General features: G+C 41.2%; 1 protein-coding gene across 1 annotated transcript; it reads left to right on the top strand.

Moving 5' to 3' along the window:
* The first annotated feature begins 479 nt into the window (after positions 1-479).
* On the top strand, positions 480-25,099 carry MLXIP (MLX interacting protein). The gene is made up of 18 exons (XM_009708233.1): positions 480-537; positions 3,177-3,381; positions 3,659-3,765; positions 4,128-4,213; positions 5,534-5,623; positions 5,902-5,943; positions 7,274-7,445; positions 8,418-8,507; positions 9,370-9,461; positions 9,615-10,278; positions 13,732-13,862; positions 14,597-14,783; positions 15,599-15,723; positions 17,594-17,692; positions 19,539-19,666; positions 20,708-20,831; positions 23,697-23,826; positions 24,514-25,099. Exons 1-18 carry the CDS (start codon positions 480-482, stop codon positions 24,633-24,635), a joined length of 2,652 nt encoding a protein of 883 aa, XP_009706535.1. The 3' UTR covers positions 24,636-25,099.
* The last annotated feature ends 1,675 nt before the right edge of the window (positions 25,100-26,774 follow it).

Raw genomic sequence — 26,774 nt, 5'->3', positions numbered from 1 at the left:
GGAATGTATTGCGCATTATCCACTAGATGGTTTTCAGCCACTTTGATTTGATCTGTGTTTGATGGTGATGAAGATACAAAAGTCACATGCTCCTCCAGCATTGCTTACATGAGCTGGCACATCCTGGGTAGCACAGGCTGTGCTGTTGGTAGCAGCGGCCCCTGCAGAATGCAACCAGCAGCCTAGTTCCCTCTGCGCTCCTCTCCTCCGGCACTGTCTGTGCAGCACCAACATCTTCTAGGTCATGCTGCTGGCTGGTGTGATTGCCGCTGTCCCGGCTTGTACCATGCAGTATTTGGCCCAAGCCTCCCTTGGGACGCTCTCCTCCTCCCATCTTTGGAACCAGCACTCCTGCAGAGCTGCGGCAGCTGTTGTAGGAAGAGCGAGGACCACGTGTGCACTGATGTTTTATGCTCGCAGGTACACTGTGACCATCTAGCTGGTCGGCAAGTTGCTGTGCATTTCTTGCAGGAGTCGGCATGGTCTTAGGAGACAGGGAGCTGGCAGGAGCAGCAGCCAGTGGTTCTCCTCATTTGGGTTTGGTTTTTTGTTGTTGTTTTGCTGCTTTAAAATCTGAAGATGGGTTTTTGTTAGGCAGCTGCTCTCAGTCACTGTGTTATTCAAAGTAATTGACTTTCCATTGACTTTGGAATTTGGAGTAGTGTCTAAATATTGCTGTCAGCTTCATGCTGATTCCTCTCCACTGAGGCTAAAGTCGTTTTCACTTATGACCTCAAGCTGGACTTGTGCTTCGCTCCCATGGGAACTAAAAATAATAATTATTTTAAGAATAGGTTCTTAATCACTTCCTTCTTTTGATGCACTAGTTTTGTTTAGCGGTTTGTAAGAATGTAATAGAAGATGTTTTAAACTATTTGTGTTTTAATTCCAGTTTTAGTTGGTTCTTTGAAGATGCAAGGAGTGTACAAGAATTAATTAGAATTCCTTTTAGGTTTTTTGTAGAGAAGCATTTGTTCTTGTTATTCTAAGTGAAGATTATTAGAGTTTTGTTGCTTTGGCAAGCTGTCCAGTCACACAGAGCTATGAAGAGATGAACATTAAGTTGACAGATTTCTTAGTCAAAGGCATGTGAGCATTTTGCCAGTGTTGGTGATGCATCAGCATGTTAATTTCCTGTCTCCGATCTGTTAATGGGCATATAAGAAACAGAAAAAGGTGTGCTTTAATCTGGGTTTAGAAGGAACGGTAAGGCAAGGTATGCAATGATTTTGAGGCAGAGCTGGCTGTGCAGTGAACAGGGTGAAGGTGATAAGATAGTTTACAGAGATGGGGAAAGTATTAGACAGTGGATCTCCGTGTGTTTGTCCTGACCCACAGCAGCTGGGTAACAGTGAAATAAAATCCTTAATTTGGAGATCTTTCCATAAACTGAAGGAATCTTAAAACTTAGAAGTGGGGTTTTGGGAGATGTATTTCAGACTGGCACTAATAACTGTTTTTCCTATTTACATGGTTTACTATTACTTCCAGTCAGTGAAGTTACATGCTCCAGCAAGTCTACTTGCCTTAGAGGAACCAATGTTCTAGTTTGTGTCCCAAATTTTGTTTGCACTTTATTTCTTCTCAAGCGCCAGAGTCCCAAAGGCTGCAGCAGAACCTTATGGCATAGCCTGGAGGGCTCAGCCTGCAGCCTATACTCTGAAGGAGCAGCTGGGCATGGGCGGTGGTGAGCACAGGACTCACAACCTTGTCACTTACCTGCTCTCTTGCTGCTGTGAATTGTCCTTTTAGTGCAGTTGGTAGCTGGTCTCTACACCACTTCCCTGTGCATACAAAAGAATAGCCGTTTATTTTTAAAGAGGATGAGGAGGGAAAAAAAAATAATCTTCTAACTGTCGTGCAACAGCTTACCTGCTGGTGATTTAACCTGTTGCTACAACTGGCATTATATGTAGTAGTAAAATTGAAAGAGCAGAGCTGGCTTTTCTTTACCTGTCACTTGGCTGATACCTGGCATTGTCTCATCTGTTACTGTAACGGTTGAGGGAATATCTGAGTGGTAACAGCAGTTGTGGTGCTAGCAAGGGAGAAAAGAAATGGTGAGCCAAATAGTTGAAGACAGTGGTAGTTGAATATCCTGCTATTGGCAGCTCTGACATTCTGGCTTCTTTTGTGTAGGCAGTGAGAACTTTCTGCTTGTTTATAGTACTACAAGTTTTATTACAAGTTTTCTTTAAAAAGAGCTGCTATCAGGAGGTTTCCCAGACCAAGTAGAAGACTGGGAACCAGCAGTTCTCCAGCTTCAGACCTGCCTCTGCATGGCCTTGGGCAAGCCAAGGGAAGTGCCTGGCACTTCTGTAGGATGTACTTCCTATTCTCACAGTGATTTTAGAGCTTAAGTGTAAAACAGGGGCTTGAAAGGAAGAATAATTCAGCTCTTTGAGTTCATTATGTACTGAATATGTGATAGCAAATATACAGTGCCCTAGCATAGGCCTTTTCTAGTACATCTCTCTCCAGTGCCACTGCAATTTATGGTAGAAGTCACTCAGTTGACCAGGTGCTTGGTGATCTTTTCTGAGAGGGCTCAGTGTTTGGAGGTGACATTGCTCCTGTCAGTCATTTGTGTACTCTTCACTACAGAAGACCTTTGATGTTCCTAATTTTTCAAGGCGAACCTGTTGCCTTTGCATGTGGTGATATATTGATTGCGGTTCGTATTGCCGGTCTGCTTCTGTTGTAGCAAGGATGCACAAACAGCATAAGGAGACATAAACTAGGAAGATGTATGGCTAAATCCACAAAAAATGAGAGGGAGAACCTGGGATAGGCACAATACCTATACTTAAATCGATGACTTGAAATTTACTACATTATGAATATTGCCGACTTCCTGTGCTGTGTCAGTAGTATAGATTAATGATTCATAAAGGTGTGTTTTAAGGGCTGGGTAGTTTGTGTTTATACAGTGCTTACTGGAGTCCCTGTTGATGCTTCCTTTTTTCCTTCCGTCTCCCTCCCACCTCCCAAGATTGTTCCTATATAAACCATTTCTCTTTCCAGCCTTCCCTTTCCTTGGAGAAAAGTTACTATTTCTAGCCTGTCGGTGATCCTTTGTGCCCAACTGTGTTTACCAGCATTGTAGAATTGGTGGATGGTGGTTTTTCTTGGGCCAGAATTGACATTTCATTCTTCTTCCTTTCTATTGTTACCAGCCTGGAAAATGGAGTGGAACTGTAGCAATGAGCTTGTGTTGACTTCATCCAGCTCCTTGGCAAAATTCAAGCCAAAACTGTATGTGGCTAAACGTGCAAAAACCTCTAGGCCAGATTTTGGGCTTAATTTTGAGCGATCTTGTTCTCAGTTGATGGGAGCTCGCAGGCTGGTGTTTGGGAAGGTGGAGTACTGGCAAGGAGAAAAGTGTGGGTGAAATGAGTTTCAGTCCTGCTGAAGATGCTTGTGAGATCAGGTGTGACAGCAGGCAGATGAGAACATGAAGGAGCCTTGAAAACTGGACTTGTCCCCGGCACCTAGATAAGTAAGCCAAGGACAGTGTATGGCAGAAGTTGTCATTGACCAAGCATTGGCTTGTTACAATTTTTTCTGTTGACAGCTTGGCATTTTTAGGGGTATGTTTTGTCTTGATTGGGAAGAGAAAAACTGAAAGCAGAATGATTTGTTGTCTATTTTGTTTCAGTGGAAAGCTGGTTTCACCAAAATGGAAAAATTTTAAAGGCTTGAAACTTCAGTGGAGAGATAAAATCCGTCTCAATAACGCCATCTGGAGGGCATGGTACATGCAGTGTAAGTATCATGTGCGGTTGTGTCGCTTGCTATAAAATATTTTCCAAGACACATGTGTAAGAAGCAAGAGAATTGAAATTACTGTCTAATGAAAAGTTCCAAAATCTGTTGAAGGCCCAGATGTCTCAGAGGCTGTCATGACAGCACCATTGGATCAGTGCTTTCTTAGAGATGTCCACACAGAGGCTGTATTGAGTGGTCCAAGCACAGCCTGAGATCTCCCCATTTCCTTTTGGTTATCTGGAAAGAACCCTGGCTAGATTTCCCCCTCCCTTCCCCCGCCCCCATCTTGCCATTGAAGTGACAGAGCTCTCTGCAGAGCCTGCACAGGCTGAGCGCTCGCATTGGCATTCTTGTTTCAGACCTGGAGAAACGCAAGAATCCAGTGTGCCACTTTGTGACTCCACTGGACGGCTCTGTTGATGTTGATGAACATCGTCGGCCAGAGGTACGTAAAACCCAAGAAACAGACTAGTGAGCTCTCAGGTTTATAACAAGATTTTCTAGTCCGCTAGTTATGAGAGCAGCATAGCAATTCTTTGCTCTGTTGTCTTTATTTAGAACAAACCATTAATGTAAAGCAGACGGAACCCGTTTTTGTAAGTTTTTATCACATTGAGATGATCAAGGTGCAACCGGAAGGATGTTTTTTGTCTATGTAACTTATACCTATGTTCTAGTTTAGTGAAGTGTTAAGTCATAGAAGTGCAATTTGAATAGTTAAGATTTTGATAGCTGCTGTTCTCTTCTGGCTGGAGATTGCTGAAGTCAGTGGGAAATCAGAATGATGTTTGTTTTCAGGATTGGATCTGAGTGACTCTATGAGTTTTCTGTACTTTATTTAATTGATGAGGTGTGGTTTCAAGACAACAAGCAATTTCTTTTTCTCTGTCAAGGTAACCTCACAAAAAGAGCAAATATGAGTTTGCATACTTTCATTTTTGTGCTCTCGTAAACATAAATGAAAAGTAACGCCTGCCCTCTGGCTCCTTGCAGAAAACCAGTGAGGCTCTTGATGTGGCAATATGTGACTCTCTCTCTATACTGCATAATTCTAGAATAATTTATAACTCAAAGGAGTTCCAGATGAGTTTGTGGAACTGTCTCGGGTTTTTGAAAGAACAGTGTTGATGTTTATGTTGAAAGATAACCATCAAACACAAGAAAGTTTTATGTTAAGGCTCTCATTAGTCTGCTGTCCCTAACTTATACACTGCTATCTGTGTTAATTAAAGATCCACAGTGTTCTGATCCTTTTGTTGCTATTAGTATGTGGCCTGCAAGGTCACACTTTCCCCTGAGCTGGACATCAAATTTCTATTACTTTGTGTCATTCTTAACATCTTTTGTGTATGTGTGTACGTGTTCATGTAACCTTGTGAAATTCTCTTTGCCTGTTTTCTGCAGAATGGGGTATTGTATGCTTTAAACATGATACTTCAGTAAATTCATTTTGAAGTTGTTTGTTTTTTTTTTTGCCATTTCTTAACTATTGGTTGTGGTTGAGCTGATGTGGGAGATACTGGCAGTGCAGTCAGACATCCTCTCTTGTTTGTTTATTGTGGAAAAGATGAAGGTAGTACTGTCAGATTTGTTCTGTGATAGCTGAACTGTGGGACAGTGTGGGCTGCTCATACGTGAATTTAAACAGAATTAGCATACTTTCTTTTGCTTTTTTTTTTATACCTGCATATTTGCTTGGAAGTTTATTGAACATCCAGCTATGATGTGATTCTGTGATATTCATGGTATGTGTTTGTGTTCTCAGGCCATTGCAACAGAAGGAAAATACTGGAAACGAAGAATTGAAATAGTCGTCAGGGAATACCACAAGTGGAGAACATACTTCAAGAAAAGGGTCTGTTGGTTTACACAGTGAAAGTAGTTTACTTGAACTTGATCAGTATGTTGTTGCTTTTTGAATTTTGATGTCACTTTTGCTAGCATGCAAGAATACTTAAAACAGATGATAAGCTAGTGCAGGCATACTCACCTGATTAGTCCCACTTAACTAAAAATTATTGTGCAGGGACTACTTGTGCATGATTGGGTCTTAAAAGTTTTGCAAAATCAGGTTATTTACTGGGATATATGGGACTATTCTGATTTTAACATTGTTTTGTTGTTCTTTTGCAGTTACAGAAACATAAAGATGAAGATCTTTCAAGTTTGGTCAGGGTAGGTAATACTGCTGATAAGTGGTAGCATTTGTGCTTGTTGAAGCTGCAATAAATAACAAAGCTGTAACGTGCGATAGCTTGCATTGATTAAAATCTAAAGATGAGCATCTTGCTTAAGCCTTAATTAAGGTTAGGCACCTTAATGTTTCTGCACCTTAGAGAGTAGTGTAAGATTTGTAGCTTAAATTGGATGGAGGAGAGGTTGAATGTAAAGTGCTGTGACAGAAGAAATGAAATCAGTATTGAGTGCTCAGAAAGATCAATCTCTTTGAGGGCTGGCACATTATTTTATGTTATTACTGAGTTGTAACTGGCGCTACTGCCTTGCTTGTGTAACTTGGTCTGTGAAGATGTGTGTGCTACGTGTTGCAGTTCTTCCTGCTGCCCACAACATGGGCAAATAATGTGCTAGGATCCTAAAAAAGGCAAAATATTTAAAGGAACAGTGGTATCACTATTTAGTATGCCCCCTAAAGCTATCCAACGTACTTTGGGCATATAAACTGATGATCAGAAACCCTGTTCTGATTTTTTTTTTTTTTTTTTTTTCTTTTTGGAGCTAAGCAGAAGTCTGGATCTGTTGCAGTTTCACAAAACTCTCAGCTGTTTGGCCATGAGCTCCAGTGCACCATCGTGCTATGCTGGTGTAGTTACAGCTTCATGTTGGCTCAGCCACGAGAACCTGACTATATGTGCTTTTAGTCTGCAGCAAATGCAAGGCAGTGCAATTTAGCTTAGCCTGTAGTGAAGGGTGGGTAAGCCAAGTCACATTGTGTTGTATTTTTCATGGGCTAAAAATGCCCCCTAGAATATCAGTACACCTTGTGCAAAGTCACATTACAATTATACTTAACTGCTTCGAAGATTATCTTTCAGAGATTCACTTAAATTTCAGAGATTCAGGTACACTTCAAGATAGGAGTTGTTTGCTTTGAGTTTTTGCTGTGCATGTTATTTTTAAATCTTCATCCAAACCAAGGGATCTTTAAACTGTAGGTAGAAAAATATATGTATGATCAATGAAACTAGAAAACGTTGATGAAGTTGTTTTGTCTTATATCCTTCTAGTCAACATCTGGGTTTTGGGCAAAAACCGTTCTCAGAGTGTCGTGGTATTCTACTGAAGCTTTCTGTTGTTGCTCAAATCAGTGAGCTGAAGTTGTTGGTGTGTTAGAAGTACCACTGATCTCTTTCAGTCCACGTGCATGGCTCCTAAAGGAGAGGTTTTTTTCTAAAAATGTAAAGAATGAAGACTGTTTTAATTTATCTGCACCAGCCTGCTTTAGCATTGTCTAGGCAGCCTGACTTTTCTTCCTTTCCTTTGGCAGGATGATGATGTGGTTCTCTGGCAAAAAAGAAGGTATGGCAGAGAAACCCCTGTCCCTATGGAGGAAGGGAGCCTCTTGGATGCAGATATGCTTATGTCCGAGTTCACCGACACGCTGTTCTCCACACTGTCTTCACATCAGCTGTTTTCCTGGCCAAATTCCAGGGACATAGGTATTTGTTGGCTGTTAGCTATGTTGCAGTGGGAACCTCTAGGAGAAGTCTGGTTTGTTGCTTTGCTACTCTTCTAGTGTTGCTAAAGAAATTTATCTATCTTTGCTGATGCAGATGAAAATAGGTCAGAGAGTGTAGCTGTCTTAATGCCTTATAGGTTATGGAGTCCCGTTTATTCATCCAAATTTAATTTCTGTCTTAGCTTCTTACATGCTGCTCCTGGCATTGTCCTCTAATGTTGCTCTGAATAAATCTGTGATGAGCAGTATTTAACTTTATCAGTGGTGAAGGCATTGTTGTTTATCTCAAATAGATCTGTGTGTGTATTTTTAAGGGAGTGCCTATGTATTTTTCTTTGGATATGTCCCTTCGAACAAGTGCAAGTCACATCTCCTATAAAAACAATCCCGAGAGCTATACGGTTCTGTCGAATGCTCTCTAACTCAAGGCTCTGACTTGTCTAATGGGACAGCAGATGTCCACTATGTGTCATCCTTGTTGCATGGATGTCTAAGCTGCCTGAGCAACTCCAGAGCAACTGTAGTTTACATGAAGTGTACTTGAGGCAAAATGAAATGGATGATGGTTTATCTTAAACAGTGTGCTGTGAGCTGTGGTGGTTCAGGTTGTGCTTCTCAACAGGTTTATGTATTGTGCAGCAGGGGCAGGACAGGAGGTTTGTGAGCAGGAGGCATCCAAACTTGGCAATCCACAGTTACAACCTTCAGGTTTCACCTCTTCCATTTTACTAGTTGAAAGTTTTATTCCGAAATGGTTTTGATTTCAGAGCTGTGCTGTAGTTCTGAAGAAAAGCAGATGCTCAGTTCATTTCAGCAGCAGTTTTTCTGTAAACATCCTGGCCAAGCCTGGCTGTGGAGTGTGTGTTGGTGTTTTAGCCAAATGCTATGTTCCTACTGCTGTTACTGTGCGAGTGATGTGAAGCTAATCTAATCTGTCTCCTGAATTTTGCAGCACACTTAGGAAATGCTGACATGATTCAACCAGGGCTTATTCCTCTCCAGCCAAATTTTGATTTTATGGATACTTTTGAGCCTTTTCAAGGTAAGGGTCATCTATATAGTCAATTAATTTCTTTAAAATTGCAGTGATTTATGAACTAGTTTTTAACAGAAGATTAAACCTTACAGATATCTACTCTCTTTAGAAGGCAGGAGATTTGAGTGAAAGGTGAAGAACACTTGATGTATGTTTTCATTATTTCAAGTAGATGCATATGTGGTTAGACTCCCTTGTTACCGTGACCTCAGTCCTTTACTTACCTGGGTTTGAGAGTCACTTTAGGATTGTTTATTCCAAGGTTTGAACCTGGTTGTTAATTTGCCTTTCAAAAGAATAGCATTTAGACCTTAAGTCATGGAGTAATTAAAGTTAGACCATCAGATGTGGACAGGAGAACTCACAGAATCACTAAGGTTTTCCCAATTAACACTCCTTAGTGATGAAGTGATTTAACACTTTGTTTGCCTTGAAACGTTTTCTGGTACTCAAGAATTACATATGACATTAAAGTACTACCGACAACTTTGATGGCTATGGATCTTCATGGAAGTCAAAAGTCACATCTGTTTGCTGGGCCTGCGTGCAGTCTGCATCAGATAACTGAACTTTGTGGGACTGCGCTGAGAATCAACTCTTGGTTATATGCTTGTAGGTGAACCTTAAACAGCAGGCTGATTGTTACATTGTCTTCAGCTTGCATGAAAGTTGAAGTCTGCCCTGAAGAGATCAGTTCATCTGGGAGACAACAGTTCATTGCTCAGTCAGCAGCAGTTGTCTGAAGCAAAAATCTTGTGGTTTCATTGTCTCCGAATAATATTGATGTTCCTGTGAATTTTAGTATCTAGCAATGCTGTACCTTGAGTATGAAAAGTAGAAAATTAATAGGTGACTCTTCATATTTCAGATTTATTCACATCCAGTCGTTCCATTAATTACTTCCCTTCTGCGTCTGCTGTCAGCTCAGCTACAACAGAGAGCAGCAGTCATTCTTCCCAGGTAAGAGAGGTTCTCAATGTTTAAAACAGCCTCATCTCAGACACGTATGTACTATGAAGACTTTTACACATGATCCATCTCCTTCTCAGAAGGACTTCAGCCAACAGTTTCAGGAATCATATCTGAATCTGTAATATTTTTCTTTTCTGTCAGTCTCCTGTCCTGCCCTCGGGTTCAGTGCCCAACACACTTCCAGCGGGGAACATCAGTGATGGACTGATTGCTTCCTCAGTACCTGCTCCTGTCATTCCTGATGTTGGCGCTGACCGGTGTTCCAGCATTAGAAGTGAGGGATCTTTCATCCAGCCAGCGGACTTCACTCCCGACTCGTCTCTCAGCAGACCCCAAACTTTTATGCCAGTGTTTCAGACGCCCGTGCCACTGCTTCAACCTGCGACACAACAGCACCAGTCCCCGTTGCCTGCAGTGCCTCTGAATTCTAGCTTAAGCTCTCCACCAGCTGCGTTTGCTGCGCCAGAAACCCAGAAGTTTGGCCTCTGTGAGTCTACAGTTATCACCCACACAGCTTCTGCTACGTTGACCCGTAACGCCCCTGCCACCACCTTCAGCCAGAGCCAGAACCTTGTCCTGGCAACACAGCAGCCAGGTGCAGGAGTGCCTTGTAACCTGGCTTTCCAGACTACTGTCCTGCAGGGGCAGCCCCGGCCCCAGCTGCAGTCCCAACTGACATTTGCACTCCCCAAAGCTGTTCCTCTGGCCAGTGCTGGGACAAGGCCCAAACAGTCACAAAAAATAGTGCCTGCTCCGAAGCCTGAAACAGTGTCCTTATTGTTAAAGAATGCCTTCATCATCCCAGGTGAGAAGCACTGGTGGGGTGATCGTTTCCTTTTCTGAGTGGGACTAGCAGGAGGGAGAGACCTTCTAGCTTTTCTTGGTTTACATAATAAGTAAAAATAGAGCTTCCTGAGGGTGTCCAAGGAACCCCTGAATCCACTGGTATGTGGCTACACTGTTCAATGGGATGCTTCATACTCATGTGAGGATTGGAAACAGTTTGGTTGTGAGTGTGAAAAGCTGACCTGTGAAAGGGAGTATCTCCGTGTAAAATTTGTGCTGGGCTGCATAGATGCATCGGCACATGGGATGACTAGAGCTCTGTGCACCTGCCCTGTAGAAACCTTGGTTTTGATGTTTAATGCTGTTCTGATTAACTCTACCCCTCAGAGCATTCAACCACAGTAAAGTAGGAGATGGTAGGGAGATTGTGTGGGATGGAGAATGGCAGATCTGTCCCTGTCATTGACTCATCTGGTTGCCCTGAACAAGTCACTGTGCCTGCCTGTGCATCGTCACACTCTGTCATAGCAGGGTACTGGTGTACATCCTTTGGTAATACTTTGGATGTGTTCTGATACTCCTCTTGGGTGAGCCTGAAACTCTTTGAGACTGAGTACGGTGTTGGCTAGGGAGCAACTGTTCACATGGAGCACAGCACTGGTCTGGATGGAAACATGGGAGTGTGCCTCTCATCCACCGTCAATGCTCCCTAGCAGGACTGGAGTGATGAGAATCAGTCCTTCCCATGGGGAAAGGACTAAGAACAGGCAAGGGGAGCTGGAGATCTCTGTCTCGGGCAATCTACAGACTCTTGAGATGCTGTCAGGAGCACGTGGCTTTCAGTTCAGAGTATGAGCGCCTAACTGATGTGCTGGGACCTCCACATTGGGTGTGATTTGTAGCCATTGGCAGTGTACAAGGCTAAGAATAGCAAGCGTGAGCGGAGAAAGTTTTGCTTGTGGTGGTTCTTGTGGGAAAGCTCAAGGCTAGAGCAGGACAGGCAGTACTCTTTTTCTTGGGATTATTGCACACTGGTTTTAGACTTGTGCTGGCTGGGGGCCAAGTGACTTCAGCCACCTGAAATGTGCAACAAGAATCCAAGAAAAACCCTGCCTGGAGGAGTATTATTAAACAGGCTTTACTAAGGAGTAGGTGTGTCTGCCAGGGCCTGACTTTGTGGTTACCCACCAAAGGAATAAAAAAAAAAAAAATAAAAAAATCGCTGTTCAAGAGTAGAACAGACCCAAGGATCTCATTCTAGCACATCACTGGGAACAAGTTGGTCCATGATTAATAGCACTAGGGTGGTAATGGCAGTGTTTCTGTCTATAGGACATTATGAAGCAAGAGTCCATGTACGTTCAGTGGTCAAGGCGTGCATTTCTCACCTGGTAAAGCATTGTAGGCAACTCTCATTTTCAGAAAACCTTTGCTCCTAGCTTTCTAGTGCTTCCTGGGTTGTTCCTCACCCCATATATCACTTTCCCAGTACTTCATCATTTACTTCTAGACCATTACAACAAATGGCTTTGTTTCTCATCTAGATTTAAAGTTCTTGCTGTTTTTCATGCCTGGTAGTGGCATGTGTTCAGGGATCACAGTGCTCCTAAACTACTGGGATGCCAAGCTCAAAGGTCAAATCCAAGATTTTATGTAAAGACTGGAGCTTTATTTTTGGAAATAGAATAAACATCAGTACTTGTAACTGAGGCATTTATACCTGTCATTTGTGTTCAGGACAAACAAATCATCTCCTGATGGTAAAGCAAATTGCATTATAACCTGTGTTAGAAAGGAATTTATAACATAACATTTACTACCCTGTGGTATAAGGACTCAAAAATCTGCATGGATTGTCTCATGAGGTGCGAGACTTCACATGGGAAAGAACTCTACTATCACCACTTTAGGATAAATGTTCTGATTTTGAGAGGAAAGTCTGCGAAAGATGAATGTGTAGGATGGAAACATGAAAAATGTACAGGGGCATCTAAATATGTGGTGATTGTTGCAGTTACCTAAATGTGGAAGTCAGAAATACCAAGTTTGTGCAGCAACATTAATGCCCTGGTAAGAGTAGGCTCTCTAGCTCAATAGATAATGTCATAAGTCTGGCTGAACATTAGTGAACAGTGGAAGGGTTGTGATTCCAGCTTTGTATGTGGGAATGCTCAGAGGAAGAATGAACTCCCTGTATCAGAGTGACAGTGCTGTCTGCCAGATAGACCCATGCAAGGGCTGACACAGGGTTTGTGCAATCCACAGGCCTTTCTAATGAAGGCTATACAGAAACTTCAGTTGATTCAAAACACAGTTGTTAGAGGTGATACAGTAGGGAGAGGACATTAGGTATCCTGCACTGTTTCCCTGTTTGCTGTGTGTGTCCTTCAGTATCCTACTGCTAAACTTCACAGGGGTAGATTGGCAGTGACTGAGCTATTGTGATACTTTTCATACATCATGACTTTATTGGTACAACAGAGAGCTGAAGCCAGTACAGGCTAGAATGAAACTGAGTAAGCTTGGTTTAGTTTTCTCAAAAAGCATATAGAAGCTGTGTCTCTGCATGATTCTTCCCTTAGTAACAATATAGGATGGTTAGTCGTGTTCTCTCTAAAGTCTGGGTAAGAACAATGTCTGCATTAATGCTATGTTAATAACTGCACATGTGCATTGGTTAAATTGAGATCTTAACAGATTTGTGTTAGGCTTGAATACTATAGTGGTGAAAAAAACTTCACAGCAAGGATCCTGATTCCTGTCATGGGGGCAAGCCTTCTGTACAGACTTTTTTTGAGAATTTTTTGTAACTTTCTCTGTGGAGACAATTGCTGCCATTCACAATTGTATTTAGCTATCTGACACTGCAGAACTCCTGATTCTTTAGCCTGTTTTCTGGAATTTTGGTGCTGATTCCCAGTCACATTTGGTTGTCTTGTCCTTTTGTGTAAAACAGCTGTAAAATCAGGTAGTGAAAGAAGCTAGTAGAGTGAAGTGGTGAGAAGGAGAATTTAATATATATACAAGGAAGCATGAAGTATTGAGTATGCATCCTTCAGCTGGTTTCTGTCATTGGCCCTTTGTGGGTCAGCAGAGCAAACCTGAGATCCAAGAGAAGTATGGATGTGAGAGGAGAGGTGAAGATGATCCTCCTTCTGTCAAACCCAGCTCTGATAGAATGAAGACACTTCGCACCTCCCTGATTTACTAAGTACCTCTGTAAATTCACCTTGGAACAGTGACAGTGACACTAGAAGCCTCAGAAAGAACTGGTGGGTTAGAGTCGTTTGTGGTGGATTAACAGGACTGAGATTATCAGAAAACTGGTGGCACTTTGTATTGCAATGAAATAGTACCAAATAGGTGCCTATTAATCCATTACCCTGTTCAATGACAAGTTATGTCATACAAAATAATCTCCAGCTTTTTTTTTTTGTCTCATTAACTATTCTAACTTCATTGTGTTCTTCAGCTGCCTTTCAGGGACAGTCCAGAGCTGTGATTGTAACTCCAGCACCTTTAAAAAGAGAGGGGATTTTGCGGTTTTTGCCCCCAGCCACATCTCAGTCTAATGTTGCAATTGCACCAGCTGGAATTGTCAGAGTAAGGAGAAGAAAAAATATATATATATTTGTTTTCTAGGCCTGTTATTTGCAAGTAGTTAGAGCTGTAATGTGCTCAGGAGGGTAACTAGTCCACTAAATCTCACCTGTTACCCAGCATGTGCATTTGTGCATTCAGCATTATGTTTGCATATTTTTAATTTAGCTACTTTATGGGCCTGGAAGTGCTATCTAGTCTTCTGTCTCACAGAACAGTAAGATTATGAAGAGGCATGTATACACAGTACTATGAATGGGGATGGTTTGTGCTTTTTCTTAATTGTGCAGAAGCTAGAAGGAACCCAGGATGCTCACCTTTCCGTTTACATATTGGAAAGAATGCCTTGAGCATATGAGTGGGTTTCCCAATATGTTGCGTGCAGGAAGATGGAAGTAGATTTTACCCTATTGTGTTGTTGATGTGTTGTAATACTACTTTAAGTTACGAAGGGATACTGGTCTCCTGCCAGAAGTCCGACTTCAGTGCCTGCCAATTCCTTATATATTAGCCTTTGTTTCATGTCATCAGCTTGTTGATCATGTATTAATTTGCTGCTTGTAGTGAAAGGCAAGGTAACAAATCTCTCTCTCTTTTTTTCCTCTCTCTCTCCTCCCTGCCCCTTCCCCCTTTCTCTCATCCCTTCTCTCACTCTGCTCCCACTCCCTCCCCTTCCTGCTCTCTCTTTTTTTTCTTTCTCTCTGTTTTTCTCTGTGCTATTTCTGTGCTGTTCCCAGGCTCCCGGGATGACGGAGTTCCGTAGTAACGTTCTGGTTGGTCCAGCACAGCGAGCACCAAGTAGTCAACAAACCCAGTCCACAGTCTCACATCTCTTCTCTCCTAGTGTAGTCCAGGATGTGTTGGTGAAAGGAGAGCAAATCCCTTCCCACAGTAGCAGTTCACAAGTTCCCTCACCTACACCTAGTAAGTTAGAAAGCTGTAAGCATTTTCTCTCCCCTACACGTGCACGTGTGTTTCTCTTGGTTAGGCAGGGTGTAAATGGGCCTTGAGGATCCCTGGATAATTTTTGAAGGAAAAGCTTTTTAGGCCCTTCTACCCTGCAGCTTCAGTTGCATCCAGTTGTTCACAATTTTTGTCTTAAACTACTGTGCAGTGGTCCCACAAACTGCGATTTTGTGCTTCCTGTAAGTGGCTCCTTGCTAAAAGGATGTACTGTCATAGTCACCAAGAAATTAAACCCGTTTGAAAGGCATCTGTGTAGAAAGTGCTGAATAGGTTTGTTGTTCAGTATCATAAATGTAATTTTGATTGGAGGATCTCAGACACAATCCTTGTTAACAGTAGGTAAGTGCAAAGACTCCTTTTGCATGTGTGTTGGTAGGGTGGTATCTGGGCCAGTTTTAGAGACACACGCTGGTTTTGCTGGTAAATGGCTTGTAAAGTGTTGCTGTCATGTCCCAGGCCATTAAAGCCTCAAGGGGAAGTCTAGCAGGACGATGGAATTGCAGCCTACCGTTTAGCAGGCCTTTGCTGAAATGCGTGTATGTGTATGAAAAGAGTATTCCATACTGCTATTTAGGGTGCATTAGCCTTGTGCCGTGAAATACTAAGCTTTCCCAGCAGTCTTGACGTTTTCTAGCACGTGGTTGCTGCATCAATGAATATAATTTGGTTGCCGGCTGCATTTCAGTTCAATTCTGAATGGGAAACTTCTCAGCAGTTACATTTGCTACAGAAAGTTGTTTGTTAATGTGACTTGTCTTTCTTTCTTTATGAAGGCCGAGATTGTCAGAATTCAGGCCAAGCTTCCCCCTGCACCTCTGAGCAGAGCCCCAGTCCACAGTCGCCCCAGAACAGCTGCTCAGGAAAACCTGCCGCTGACCCTAATATGGCTGCATTTAAGGTGTGTGTTCTTTCCTTCGAGGTACTTTTCTTCTTTGCCTTTGTAGCTACTTTTCTGCCCTGATGTCTGAGCATGGACTAGAGAGTAAGTTCTGCTTCAGGAACAGTGGAGTATTTGTGTCTTAGGCTTAGCTTGCTCTGCATCTGTGCTGCTCTGTTCAATTTAAGATGTCCAACTTTAATAATCTGCTCTGCTCCTCAGGGTTGTGTCACCAGAGGGACCAGGCTTAATTGTACCTCTGCAGGTCCTTATGGTCATGACAGCAGTTCCTACTGTGGCTTGCAGAAGTGTTATGACAGGTCTCAGTTTACTTGGTCAAAGGTTTCAGGCTTAGTTTTCTAAACTGTGGCTTTTTGCCATTGTTCTGTTGGGGATCTTCAGGTCTGCAGGGCTCTGGCCATCGCTGGAGGGGAAGTTCTTGACCTGCTGAGTTACTTACATGTCTCCAGTGATGCTATGCTGCTCCACAGAGAAGCAGCTCCACAGACTCTACAAGTTACAGCTGTAAAACACTTCGAGAATTACTGGGGTAAGAACTTGGTGGTCTAGAGATAGCATCTGAAAGCTGGCTGTACCTCATACACAAGCTGACCTTGTCAGAACACTTCTGTGTTAGTATGAGAAGCTTCAAAAAACAGCCAATGCAGGAAAACCAACTCTAACCCTCTCATTCATTCTATTGTAAAAGGGAGTATTACTTAACAGTTTTGCAAGTGCCAGGCTCTTTCTGGCTTCTTTGTATACCCTATGAGTTGATGTCAGCTTTATTACTTGCAGGGCAGAAAGGTAAGTTGGAACGCTTGCAGCCTGTGATTGCACTCAATTCTAGTTCTGTTGCAGAGGAGAATCAGAACTGCCACTTGCTGAGCATGCTGCAAGTTACTCATAAAAGTTTGTGGTTCTTTGCTTGGCGTAAGTGCTCACCATCTCTAGTTGCAGCCTGTTCCTGCTGCTAGAGAGCAAGTTAACGAACAAATTATTAGGATTGACCGATGGTGGGAAAGTGGCCACTAGATGGAGGAGTGTTCTTAAAAGTAAGGGCAGTGCAACGAGATAGGATTTATAGCCATTTAAACTCACCTGCTTTGACAGGAATTGCTTTGGGTGTGTACTGTCAGTAACTCTTTTCTAAGACAAGAGAGAAATGGTGGTTTGCCAGTCTCTAGATGTATGTTCTTTTGCTCCTCTGCATTGTTTCACTGGGTAACATTGCTTTTTCAGTTTGGCAAAGCATAGAAGGCACTGGAAATCTCAGTTCTGCTCTTGAACCTGCATTTTCTGTGTTTTTGGGCAGCCGCTTTGCAGCTTTATTACATTGTTTTCCTCTGTTATAAAATGGGGTGATGGCGGGCTACCACTGGAAAGCCTAGCTCTGCCAAGAATGCATTCTCAAAGTGCAAATTCCTTACTTTCTTCCAAGGATTTTGGTGGAAACAGTTTCCAAGTTTTTCATTTGTAGCATTAAAATGTTAATTCCTGACAAAGCCTTTATCCTCAAGATAGGCCAGAGTTGTGGATTTTTTTTTTATTTTTGTCAGACTGCCTGTTTATATCAGTAGATATTATGTATGTATTAGGAATAAATTACATGGACTGTTTGAAACTTAAATTGTATAACAGTCTTAAATAAGAATTTTTACTTTAGGAAGAAAACTTTACGAGGTTTGGAATTGGATTTAATACACCGGACACTTCATTTTAATAACTTAAATAATTGTTTACAAATTTATAGTCATGTAGCTTTGACTGGGAAGACTACGAATGCCACAATTCAACAGAAATGGCACTGTGAATTTGAATAGCTGAAATAGTCATAGCAGTAGAACGGTAAAGGAGAACAGCATAGACTGAGCTAATTTTATTTATGCAGAATCGAAGAATGAGGCATATTTCAGAACAAAAACGAAGATTTAATATCAAGGTTGGTTTCAGTACTCTGAACAGCTTGGTTTCAGCCAACTCCAAGTCGGTAAGTAACTTGGCAGCACTGACGGTTTAATATGGAATATAAGAAAGAGCCATTCTAAAAAGACTTGTTAATAAATTTAATCTCTTCACTGTTGACTGATAATGCCAGTCAGTCAGTGAAGATACTTGAACTGAGGGACTTGGAAAGGGAAGGGTGATAAATCCACATCTTATAGTCAAAAGAGCGTATGAAAGCACTTCATCTTTTAGCTGCTTTTGATGCAGCTCCAAACATTGAACAAGTCTTGTCTGATGAGATGCTGCAGCTTTAAAACCAACAGGGAAAGAAGGAAACTGGTCTGTGCAATCCTTTTTCTTGGCACCCCAGTAAGGAAAATTTTTTTTGTCATGTTTGCAGCGTAAGATGACATTTACTGTTATGCCACCTTTCTTCTGACATGGTGGTTTTAGATGTGTTCTGGTCCCTGTACCTGGACTTGAAAAAACTATGGTCCAGCCAGTATTGTAAGCTTATTCTGCCTGAACCATGAGCCAGTCAGATGTCAGGTAGGCACTGTTGGTACTATGCTGGGCCTGGCTTAATACACCTTGACATTTAGCTTGAGCTAATATACCCTCCTGTGAGCACAACTGGGTAGCTTAGGCTTCATGCTGTGCTAACCACAGCTGTGCTGCGTTTGGTCAGCTGAGAGCACAGCAGAGCAACCTTGTGTGCCTGCGAATACTGTTGAAACATGTCAGCAAGCCACAGGAAGAACAAAAATGTCCAGTGGAATTTCTAAAACTTCCTACACTGATGAGATCTCTACTTCCCAGGAGGAGTCAGGAGCCTGCCCAATTCAGATGATTTTGAAAATCCCTCTAGGACTCTTTACATCTAGTATCACCCAACTGCCTTTAAGAATTTGGCCTTGTGCCCACAGCCTTGCAAATATCCTCAAGGATTTTTTTCCCGTTAACTGTCGTTTGTGCATTGATTTACAGTGGAAAAAAATTCCCAACTGACTTCCCATTGTCAAATGACTTTGTCCAAATCAAGAACATATTCTGGCTACGCTAGTTAAGTTAGTGCACTAAATTGAAGTCAAAATAATTGAAACACGGAGTTGTCTGCACAACAAAATTCTAAATGTTCTTTAAATACCGGTACCTTTTGAAACATGAAAAAAATGAAAGTTTATTGTGCAGCATGTTGATTTGTTTACATAATTTTTATAGTTTTATACGTTTAGGCCATAAGTTGTCATAATTTCACTTCCTGATTTGAATAGCCTATTTGAAACATATAATCAGTTTTGAAAACTCAGCTTTAGTAAAATACGTGATTGTTTTATTTCTCAAGTACAGATCTTTAATTTGTTCCTGAAAACTGAAGAGTATTTTAAAAAAGATCGTGACACTGTTTCTGTCTCCTTTGGTGACAGCGAGACCATATTACCTTCTGTTTAATACTTTCAGGTTTCCCAAACTAAATAATCTATATTGTCAACTCCAAACAATGCTTCTAACAACACTATAAATCTATCAGCAGATGTAGCACATCCTTCAGTACTTAAGTAAGAATAGTAAATATTTTTAAGATGATGGGTAATGAAATAAAACATTTTAAATTATTAAAGTGCTTCTTTGTTCAAAGTACAAAAATGTAACCTGTGGAAGAAAACAACCACTGTAACCACATTTCTCTGTACTAGTGTGCAAACGAATCAGAGAAATGAAAAGTTTAGTGTTTTGCTCTGCCTGTCTGTGTGCTTTTGCACACAGTGAAGGAAACTTAAGAAAAGGTGCTGAAGTTCTTTTTTGGGTGTTGCAGCAGGTTAGTGGCAAACTCTTCATCTGTCTAGCTTTGTTCCAGAAAGTGAGCGCTGTGTTTGTGTTTGGTCTAGATCAGCCATGCAATCATGCTCCAGAAAACAGTAGAATATATCGCTAAACTACAGCAGGAAAGAACACAGATGCAAGAGGAAACCAAGCGCCTTCGGGAAGAAATCGAGGAGCTAAACGCTACCATCATGTGAGATTTGGGGAGCTTTCTGTAATGAAGCAGAGCAACTTGAATGTTGCTTTGGCTAACAGGGGATGTTTGCCTTGGATGTCATGCCAAACTACGATGGGTATTGAACGGAAGTAGAGTTGCTAACTTCCAGTCAAAAAGCATAGTTGCTGTGGGATGGGCATTGGTAGCAAACTGTGGGGATTTTCAGCAAGCTGTGAGCATGATTGTACAACGGTGGCAGCATCAGAAAAGATGCATCAGGTCAGTTAGAATAATTCTGAGAAGCAGCCAGTGACAAGTTTTTTTTAAAACTGTGCTCACTGAGTGATCAAACACTCTTTATGATGACTTTGCTGCAGTTTTCTTTCCAAATGCAGTCAATTTTTATAGGAAAATACGGCTGAGTACATAAGACACAGGACTTGCAATCAAGGAGCTTGCCCCTGACTGAACATAACTCTGATAAGTCACTTCACCTTCCTGGTGCCTCAGTTTCCTCTGTGGGTTTACGATAGTTAATGTACTATTGCAAAGCATGTTGAGAACCCCGGTGGTTTTTCTTTCATCTACAGAAGTGTTAGGCTTAGGCATTATGTTAGACTTATCAACAAATCAAAACCTTTTTTGTTTTTCTTTGACGTCTGTTTGGTTTTATTTTAAATTGATTTGTTTCTTAAGAATCTCTAACATTTTCTTCTGTAACATTGATCAGGTGTAACTCTAAATTTTTCCTTGACTCCTAATGTACCTTTTTCTAATTGGATGCCAAAAACTACTTTGTTCTATGTTATACTTTATTTTCGGTTTTGTTGCTTGTCATAAGCAGTGTGTAGCAGCTTTAGAAGTCACTTTGCTGTATGAATATAGACAAAATTGATGGGAAAACAAGTATGTATCTCTGGCTTTAACAATTAGATTCTGGGGGTGGTGTCATGCACTGGGAAGCCACCTCGGTTAGGGATACTGGGGATACACACTTTTCTCTTAACAGAATTTAGTATGGAAGAGAAGTGTGTCCTTTTGGGTGGGGATTCTGACCTCAGGACATCTTCTTTTCAGTTCTTGTCAACAGCAGCTCCCTGCTACTGGAGTCCCAATAACACGGCAAAGATTTGACCACATGAGGAGGATGTTTGATGAGTATGTGAGAAGCAGGACCCTGCAGAACTGGAAGTTTTGGATTGTATCCTTTTATATCAACCTACTGAACTCGAGGTTTGGTACTAATATATTTAAAGCCAAGGACCCTGGATTCTGATTCTGTGACTTTAAGCCAAGTTATTTCAATAACGTATGTCCTCAGTTTTCATTGACATCTATATGTGGATATGAATCCTTGCCTTATAGGCTGTCATGAGGCAGAACTTGTTCACCTTGAATTGTGGGAGGTAACTTGAAAGTAAAATGCAATACAAAGGCAAGGTTTTCTTGGTGAGTTATTACACTGCAGGAAATGTTTAATGGACTGTAGCTCTTGGAATCTTCTGGAAAAACTGAACAGAGAATAACAAAAGATTGGGGGGGGGAGAATTATTACAAACAATTACTGAAGCTGTTGCAATGGGAATTTAAAACACTTCTATATTCCTTTCCTTTTCTTTCTTCCATTCCTTTCCTTTTCTTTCTTCTGTTCCCCTTCTTTCCTTGTTTTCAGTTTATCATTTGTTACAACAGTGAATCGACTTAGTTTCTCTTTGCTTCTCCAATGCTAGCAGCTGTGCTTGTAAGTGAAATGATAATGCAAGAGGTAGAAAGACACACACTGAATGAAACCAAGTTAGCTGCATTTGTGCTGTGCTCTATAGACTTAACTAGTTTCAATCAAACATTATTAGCTTGAATCAGTGCAGGAATATTAGTAATTAGCAATGAGCAGTAGTGTTAACCTTCCCTTTTTCCATTAAACTTCATATCTTCATATAGCTATTTATTTGCACTTTATATTTTGTCTGTCTGTGTTCTGTGCTGCTTATTTCCCTCTAACTACCTGGATAATATGAGTATATATGTGCATGCTTGTGCATGCATGAAGTACAGCATTTTTAATGCTTTGATATGTGAAAATGCTTGCTTCGGTGTTTCCTGGTTTATGTTGGCCCTAGAAACTCTTCCTTTTAGCTTCCTTTTAGGAAACCATTTTTAGCAAGATTTCATGCAGTCTCTGATAACTTAGAGCTCGTGCAACTGTGGATCATCTGGATTCTACAGCACTCTGGAGCAATTTCAAGTTAATTATGAAAAATAGAAGTCTTTAATATAACAATGAAAATGATTATTTAAAGACAACCGTGCACAAGTTTGCTGACCGGATAGTGTGTTTATTTTATGCTGCTCCAAGATGTTAAATAGCTCCAGAATTTGGAAGTGGGACACTTGTAGAAAGTGGCAGAGGTTATCAGGGATGAAGATGCAACTTTCAGTAGCTGGGTTTTCTAGTATTTGAGGAAAGACAAAAGCTTTTGTAGTCGGTGAAAGACAAGGTTGCTAGGCAAAGTAATGTTCCCAAACTTCCCTTTACAAGTCAGGATGTAAGTGTAGCGGAACAGTTGTTGTAACAGCTGGATTGAATCCTTAACACAAGCTGACATATTTCAGAATGTCTTGCCGTAAAAGCTGACCAGGTCCAGGGGTGAGTGCTAATAATAATAATTAAAAAATCTCCTCCTTATGAAATGACTGTAAGGGCAGTTTCATTACAAATATGAAAATACCGTAGTTTCTGTTGCGTGTAGGAGGGAAATGAGTAATCTGGTCTTGGGCTACTAGAGATAACCCAAGAATAGAATACTCTTGAATATTAGAATATCGATAGAATAATACCCATGTTGTTCTTCCAGTCACTCTGTAAAAGTCTATAAGGGCATGTAAATCCCCTCAAGTATTCCAGGTAATTGTTAGACCTATCTTGATTGTCAGCCACAGTGAGAAACATGAGGGTGCATGACAATGCTGAGATTGGTTTGGACCACGTTCTCACGTGCTGCTGACTGTAGTCAGAAAATCCCATCTAGAGTAACGTGGTAAAACCACAGATTCTGAGCCTTCAGATGAGGTGGGGTGTTTGTTTTTTTTTTTCAGATTCTACCTGTAAGCTGGAATCTACGTGGTGAATTGTCGTGGTGATGCTATAACAGGCTGTTTTGAGTTCAAATATTCCAGGAAAGCTCATCTGAAAGCCTGAGAGCTGGGGTCAACTGAGGCTTGTGGTGGAGCTCTGTACGTTTTAATACACTACAGGCTAAGAATTCTATCTGCTCCTTTTCTGCGAGGAAGGTTATTGCCAACTCCTGTCACAGCTTGGAAGGATGGGCCTGTAGAAAACCAAAAGAAAAACCTGACAGTCCTCAGTTTGCTACTGTTCTGGTCCGCATAGATGCAGATCAGCAAGTCTGGTCCTTGGTGTGGGAATCCTTGCCATGCCATTGATCATCTCTGAGAATATGCTTATGTACTTTGAGGTCTTTGTTTAGCTGCAGTAGCAGAGAACTTGAGTGTTTGCTGAAAAACCTGCCTGAGAAATTGACTGAATACTTGTGCTGTTGGCCTGTGCTGGACTCACTATTGCCAGGCAAGACTCATCCAGGTCTCCCACCTTGGATGCATCTGTGGTGTGCTATGGTAAGTGGTGTCGTTACACTAAAGCTTCTATGTCCTTTTGCTATGAAAGCATCAGTGTCGTATGAAAAAGGTGACAACGGAGAAACTGAACAAATTACAGGTATGTAGAAGTTTCAGATACTCATGCGCTTGCAGCAGTGCCACAGTGTGCACTTGGTTTGAAGGAGATCAATGAGTTGTAAAGGAATTTTGCAAAAAATAATGAGTATCACTAGGAACTGAGATTCAATTTTTTCCTTTATCTCAATGTTACAAATTTCGAAAAATATTTTTTGAAATGTTGCAATTCCTCTAGTAGTTTGAAGTCCAAGTAGTTGAAGTCCATTTAGAAGTCCATTGTTTTCTCTGCAGACTGAGCTGTAGTAGCCTTTCCCATAGAATGTTTTGAACTCCTCCTTTGTTGTATCCCTTAACATTTGATGATTTCCAGTTCAGCGTTATTATTAAACCATTGTTTGAGTCGTTCAATGGGATGGTTTCCACAACAAGCTTTAAGGATCTGAATCAAACTGTAATGGCCTGGTTGGATCAGCACTGTTCTCTTCCTGTTCTGAGGCCAAGTAAGTGAAGTTCTATCCAGCAGTTATTCCAGATCATAGGAAGTGAGACCAAATAGTAATACTACTTCTTGAAAGTGCGAGGATGACAAAGAAAGCACGTGATGCTGAATATGACTTCTAGTTCCTTTTTATTACCTCAGTGGTAAGAACCTCTTTTGACTGTGAAGACACTTGGTTGCATGCTTAACACTGAGCAGAAAAAAAAATTGTTGAATATAGATACGGGGATTTAAACAGTCCCAAGCTGCATTTAAATTGTAAATACACTGCTCTAGTTGGAGTAAGTTTGGCAGTGTGATTTATCTCATTATGAAGGACGACTTCTGAGATTTGTGTTTGGCTTTGGAATGACCTTATGTTTGGGCATGACTGCTTGATCCTTTCCTTCTTGCAATTCAGCAAGTCTTTACATTTACAGTTATAATTGCCAAGTGGTGCTCCCTTTTGTAGAAGAAATAGGTGGGTTTTTTAAAAGTTCTAGATCTCCATTCCTTGTTCTCTGAGTACATTTCTTGCACATCTCTGTATATTGCAGTCGCTGTGTGTGGAGGTGTGCATGTTTTGCAGAAGTATTTCCATAATTCTGTCATGCGTAGCAGCCTTGCAGTACCTGCACGCTATCCTCCATGGATTTGTTTGCGCTCAGACTAATGGCTTTTCTTGATACTTTTCTGACTCTTTTTACAGTGGTGCTGAACACCCTCCGGCATCTAAGTACAACCACCTCAATTCTATCAGATCCATCGTGCCTGCCAGAACAAGCTGCTGAGGCAGTTAACAAGATGAACAAAACAGCTGGCGAAACCTAACAACCAAAGACAGTGAGTTGCTTATACAAGGGGTGGAGAACCTGCCAGTCTAGCTGCCTGGCGAGTCTCCTTTCAGTTGGTGCACTTTAGAAAGAATTCTCTCCATCACCTGAGACTCTGTTCAGAGCATCTGGCTCTGCCTTCAGAATATGTGGAAGTATGATGCAACGTTGTCATAACGTTTTGATTCCTCTTCAGTGCTGTGCTGTACTCCGTTAAGTGAGAAAACACCAAGCTCAGGTAAATTTAGCAGGTTTGAATCCTGCAGGCAGCAATATATCTCCATCAATGCAGCATGCATCTATATGCAACAAACATATTTCTATGAAACAGCTTCAAGTACTAAGTTCTCTGAAGTGTAAAATCTTGTACCCCAAGGAATGTTCACTTAAAGGGGAGATATACTTCCGATTTCATGAAACAAAATGTGCTTTTTGTTTTGTTTTCTGGTATTCAGTTCCATTTGTCTTACTTGAATAGAGAAAATTGTTAAACAGGATCATATTAAAAACCAAAGGAGAAGAAAAATCCATCGATGATGTCAACTCGTGGCAAAAATACTAGGAATTAAAATCTCAGGCTGTGTTTTGTGTATTTTTATTTTAATGAGTGTATCATTGCATATGATCAGTTTCAAGACATGCTTTATTTTCTAGCAAATAAAGCAGCTGATTTTTATTATTTTTTTCCTGATATAGCCATTGCAAGTGAGTAGCAGGCTGTGCAGTAAGTGCAAGAAAGCAGTTTTAGATTGATTCCGCAATTAGAGTAGATACATGAATTTCATACCTGTTTAACCTATGAACTGTTTTCTTGGACTCTGCAGAGTTCAGCTGCCTTCCTCATAAAAAGTGCACATATAAAACACATTCATAGATAAATATAGTAGCGCTTCAGAGACAAGAATTGAGTTTGTAATGCTAAGAAATTAGCTTTTTTATTATCTCAGAAACTGTATCAAGCCACATGGACTTGTAGTCAGTTCTTTGCTTCTTTATCTTCTTTGCTTGTTCTTTTTTTGCCTTTATCTGAAAAACATGAAAGACTTAGCTAAATTTGGTCTGTATGGGCAGGTTATGTTCAACATGAATTACAAAACATACAAAAATATGTTTGAAACCTGAAATACTGCATAACATTTTTCTGTGACAGTCTCAGCAAATACTGTGCTCTGCTGCAGATAAACTTAGTCTCATTACAGCAGTGAGAGTCTGTCCATTCTGAGACAGCACTGGGATCTCCGTTCCAGCTAATTGTTCGTAGTCTGGAATGATCCCATGACCCTTGTAATTCCACTCATTACTTGATTCTGATTCTTAAGAGCTATGCAAACTGTGGGTAATGGTTTCCTTGTACCTCTTCTGAGTAGTTTTCTTCCAGTTTCAAAAGCAGACTGCCTGGAGATGATTACCAGACTATCACAGTGCTAAAATGAGGAGCAGCTAAAACATTTGGGCATTGCACATGCTGAAATGGGGTCAGTAGGTTTCCCTTTGGGGAATGTAGGGTTTTTTCAGCATCGTCCCCAACCTTCTCTGCTTGGTGGGCTAAAGTTTAAAAAGAAACAATAGGCTTGGGGAGTGGGACTAAGCACGGGGAGTATTTTTCTTTCTTCTTTGTCCTGAGATTTTGCGGCTAATGCTGCAAATGTTGCAGGGTTCGCTTATGTGTGAGCAGGACTGTAGCAAGAAGGTGGCATGAAAGGTTAACCCCAGGGCCTTCTCCCTCAGCAGAGGTACTGTGAGTTGAGGAACTGGGAGCTGAAGGAGACTGCTCGAGGGGAAAGGAGCCAAGGGGGAAGACAAAATGGCATGATCTTAAGTACCAACATGCCTTTCTGTAGCTGTGCAGACAAATGAGGAGATGCTCTTTTTTTTTTTTTTTTAAACAGTAGATCTGACATATCATTTGAAGTTTGTGGCACATGTGAAAACCTGTGTCCCTCTGACAGAACCAACAAAAATCCTGACCTCAACTAAGCAATGGTTTGTTGAAATAGGGTATAAAGGTTGTCATAGTAATTAAATTGTGAGTAGAATTTCTGGCGGGATCCATATTTAGGTCTTTCATACATAATGGTGTAATCAATTAAGCAATATTCTTTGGGATGCATCTGGATAAAAAGTGTTGAATAAGTGT

This window comes from Cariama cristata, unplaced genomic scaffold (assembly GCF_000690535.1).
Source record: "Cariama cristata isolate BGI_N322 unplaced genomic scaffold, ASM69053v1 scaffold4509, whole genome shotgun sequence".
NCBI lineage: Eukaryota > Metazoa > Chordata > Aves > Cariamiformes > Cariamidae > Cariama > Cariama cristata.
Note: the sequence above shows the minus strand (reverse complement) of the source record. Positions and strands in the feature narration are given on the sequence as shown.

What these genes read in the sequence shown, in the direction of transcription:
- MLXIP (XM_009708233.1), top strand. Translation starts at nt 480, where the DNA reads ATGGTCTTAGGAGACAGGGAGCTGGCAGGAGCAGCAGCCAGTGGTTCT. An exon ending in GAGTACTGGCAAGGAGAAAA is followed by an intron (nt 3,382 to 3,658) that starts GTGTGGGTGAAA and finishes ATTTTGTTTCAG; the next exon opens with TGGAAAGCTGGTTTCACCAA. An exon ending in ATCTTTCAAGTTTGGTCAGG is followed by an intron (nt 5,944 to 7,273) that starts GTAGGTAATACT and finishes TTCCTTTGGCAG; the next exon opens with GATGATGATGTGGTTCTCTG.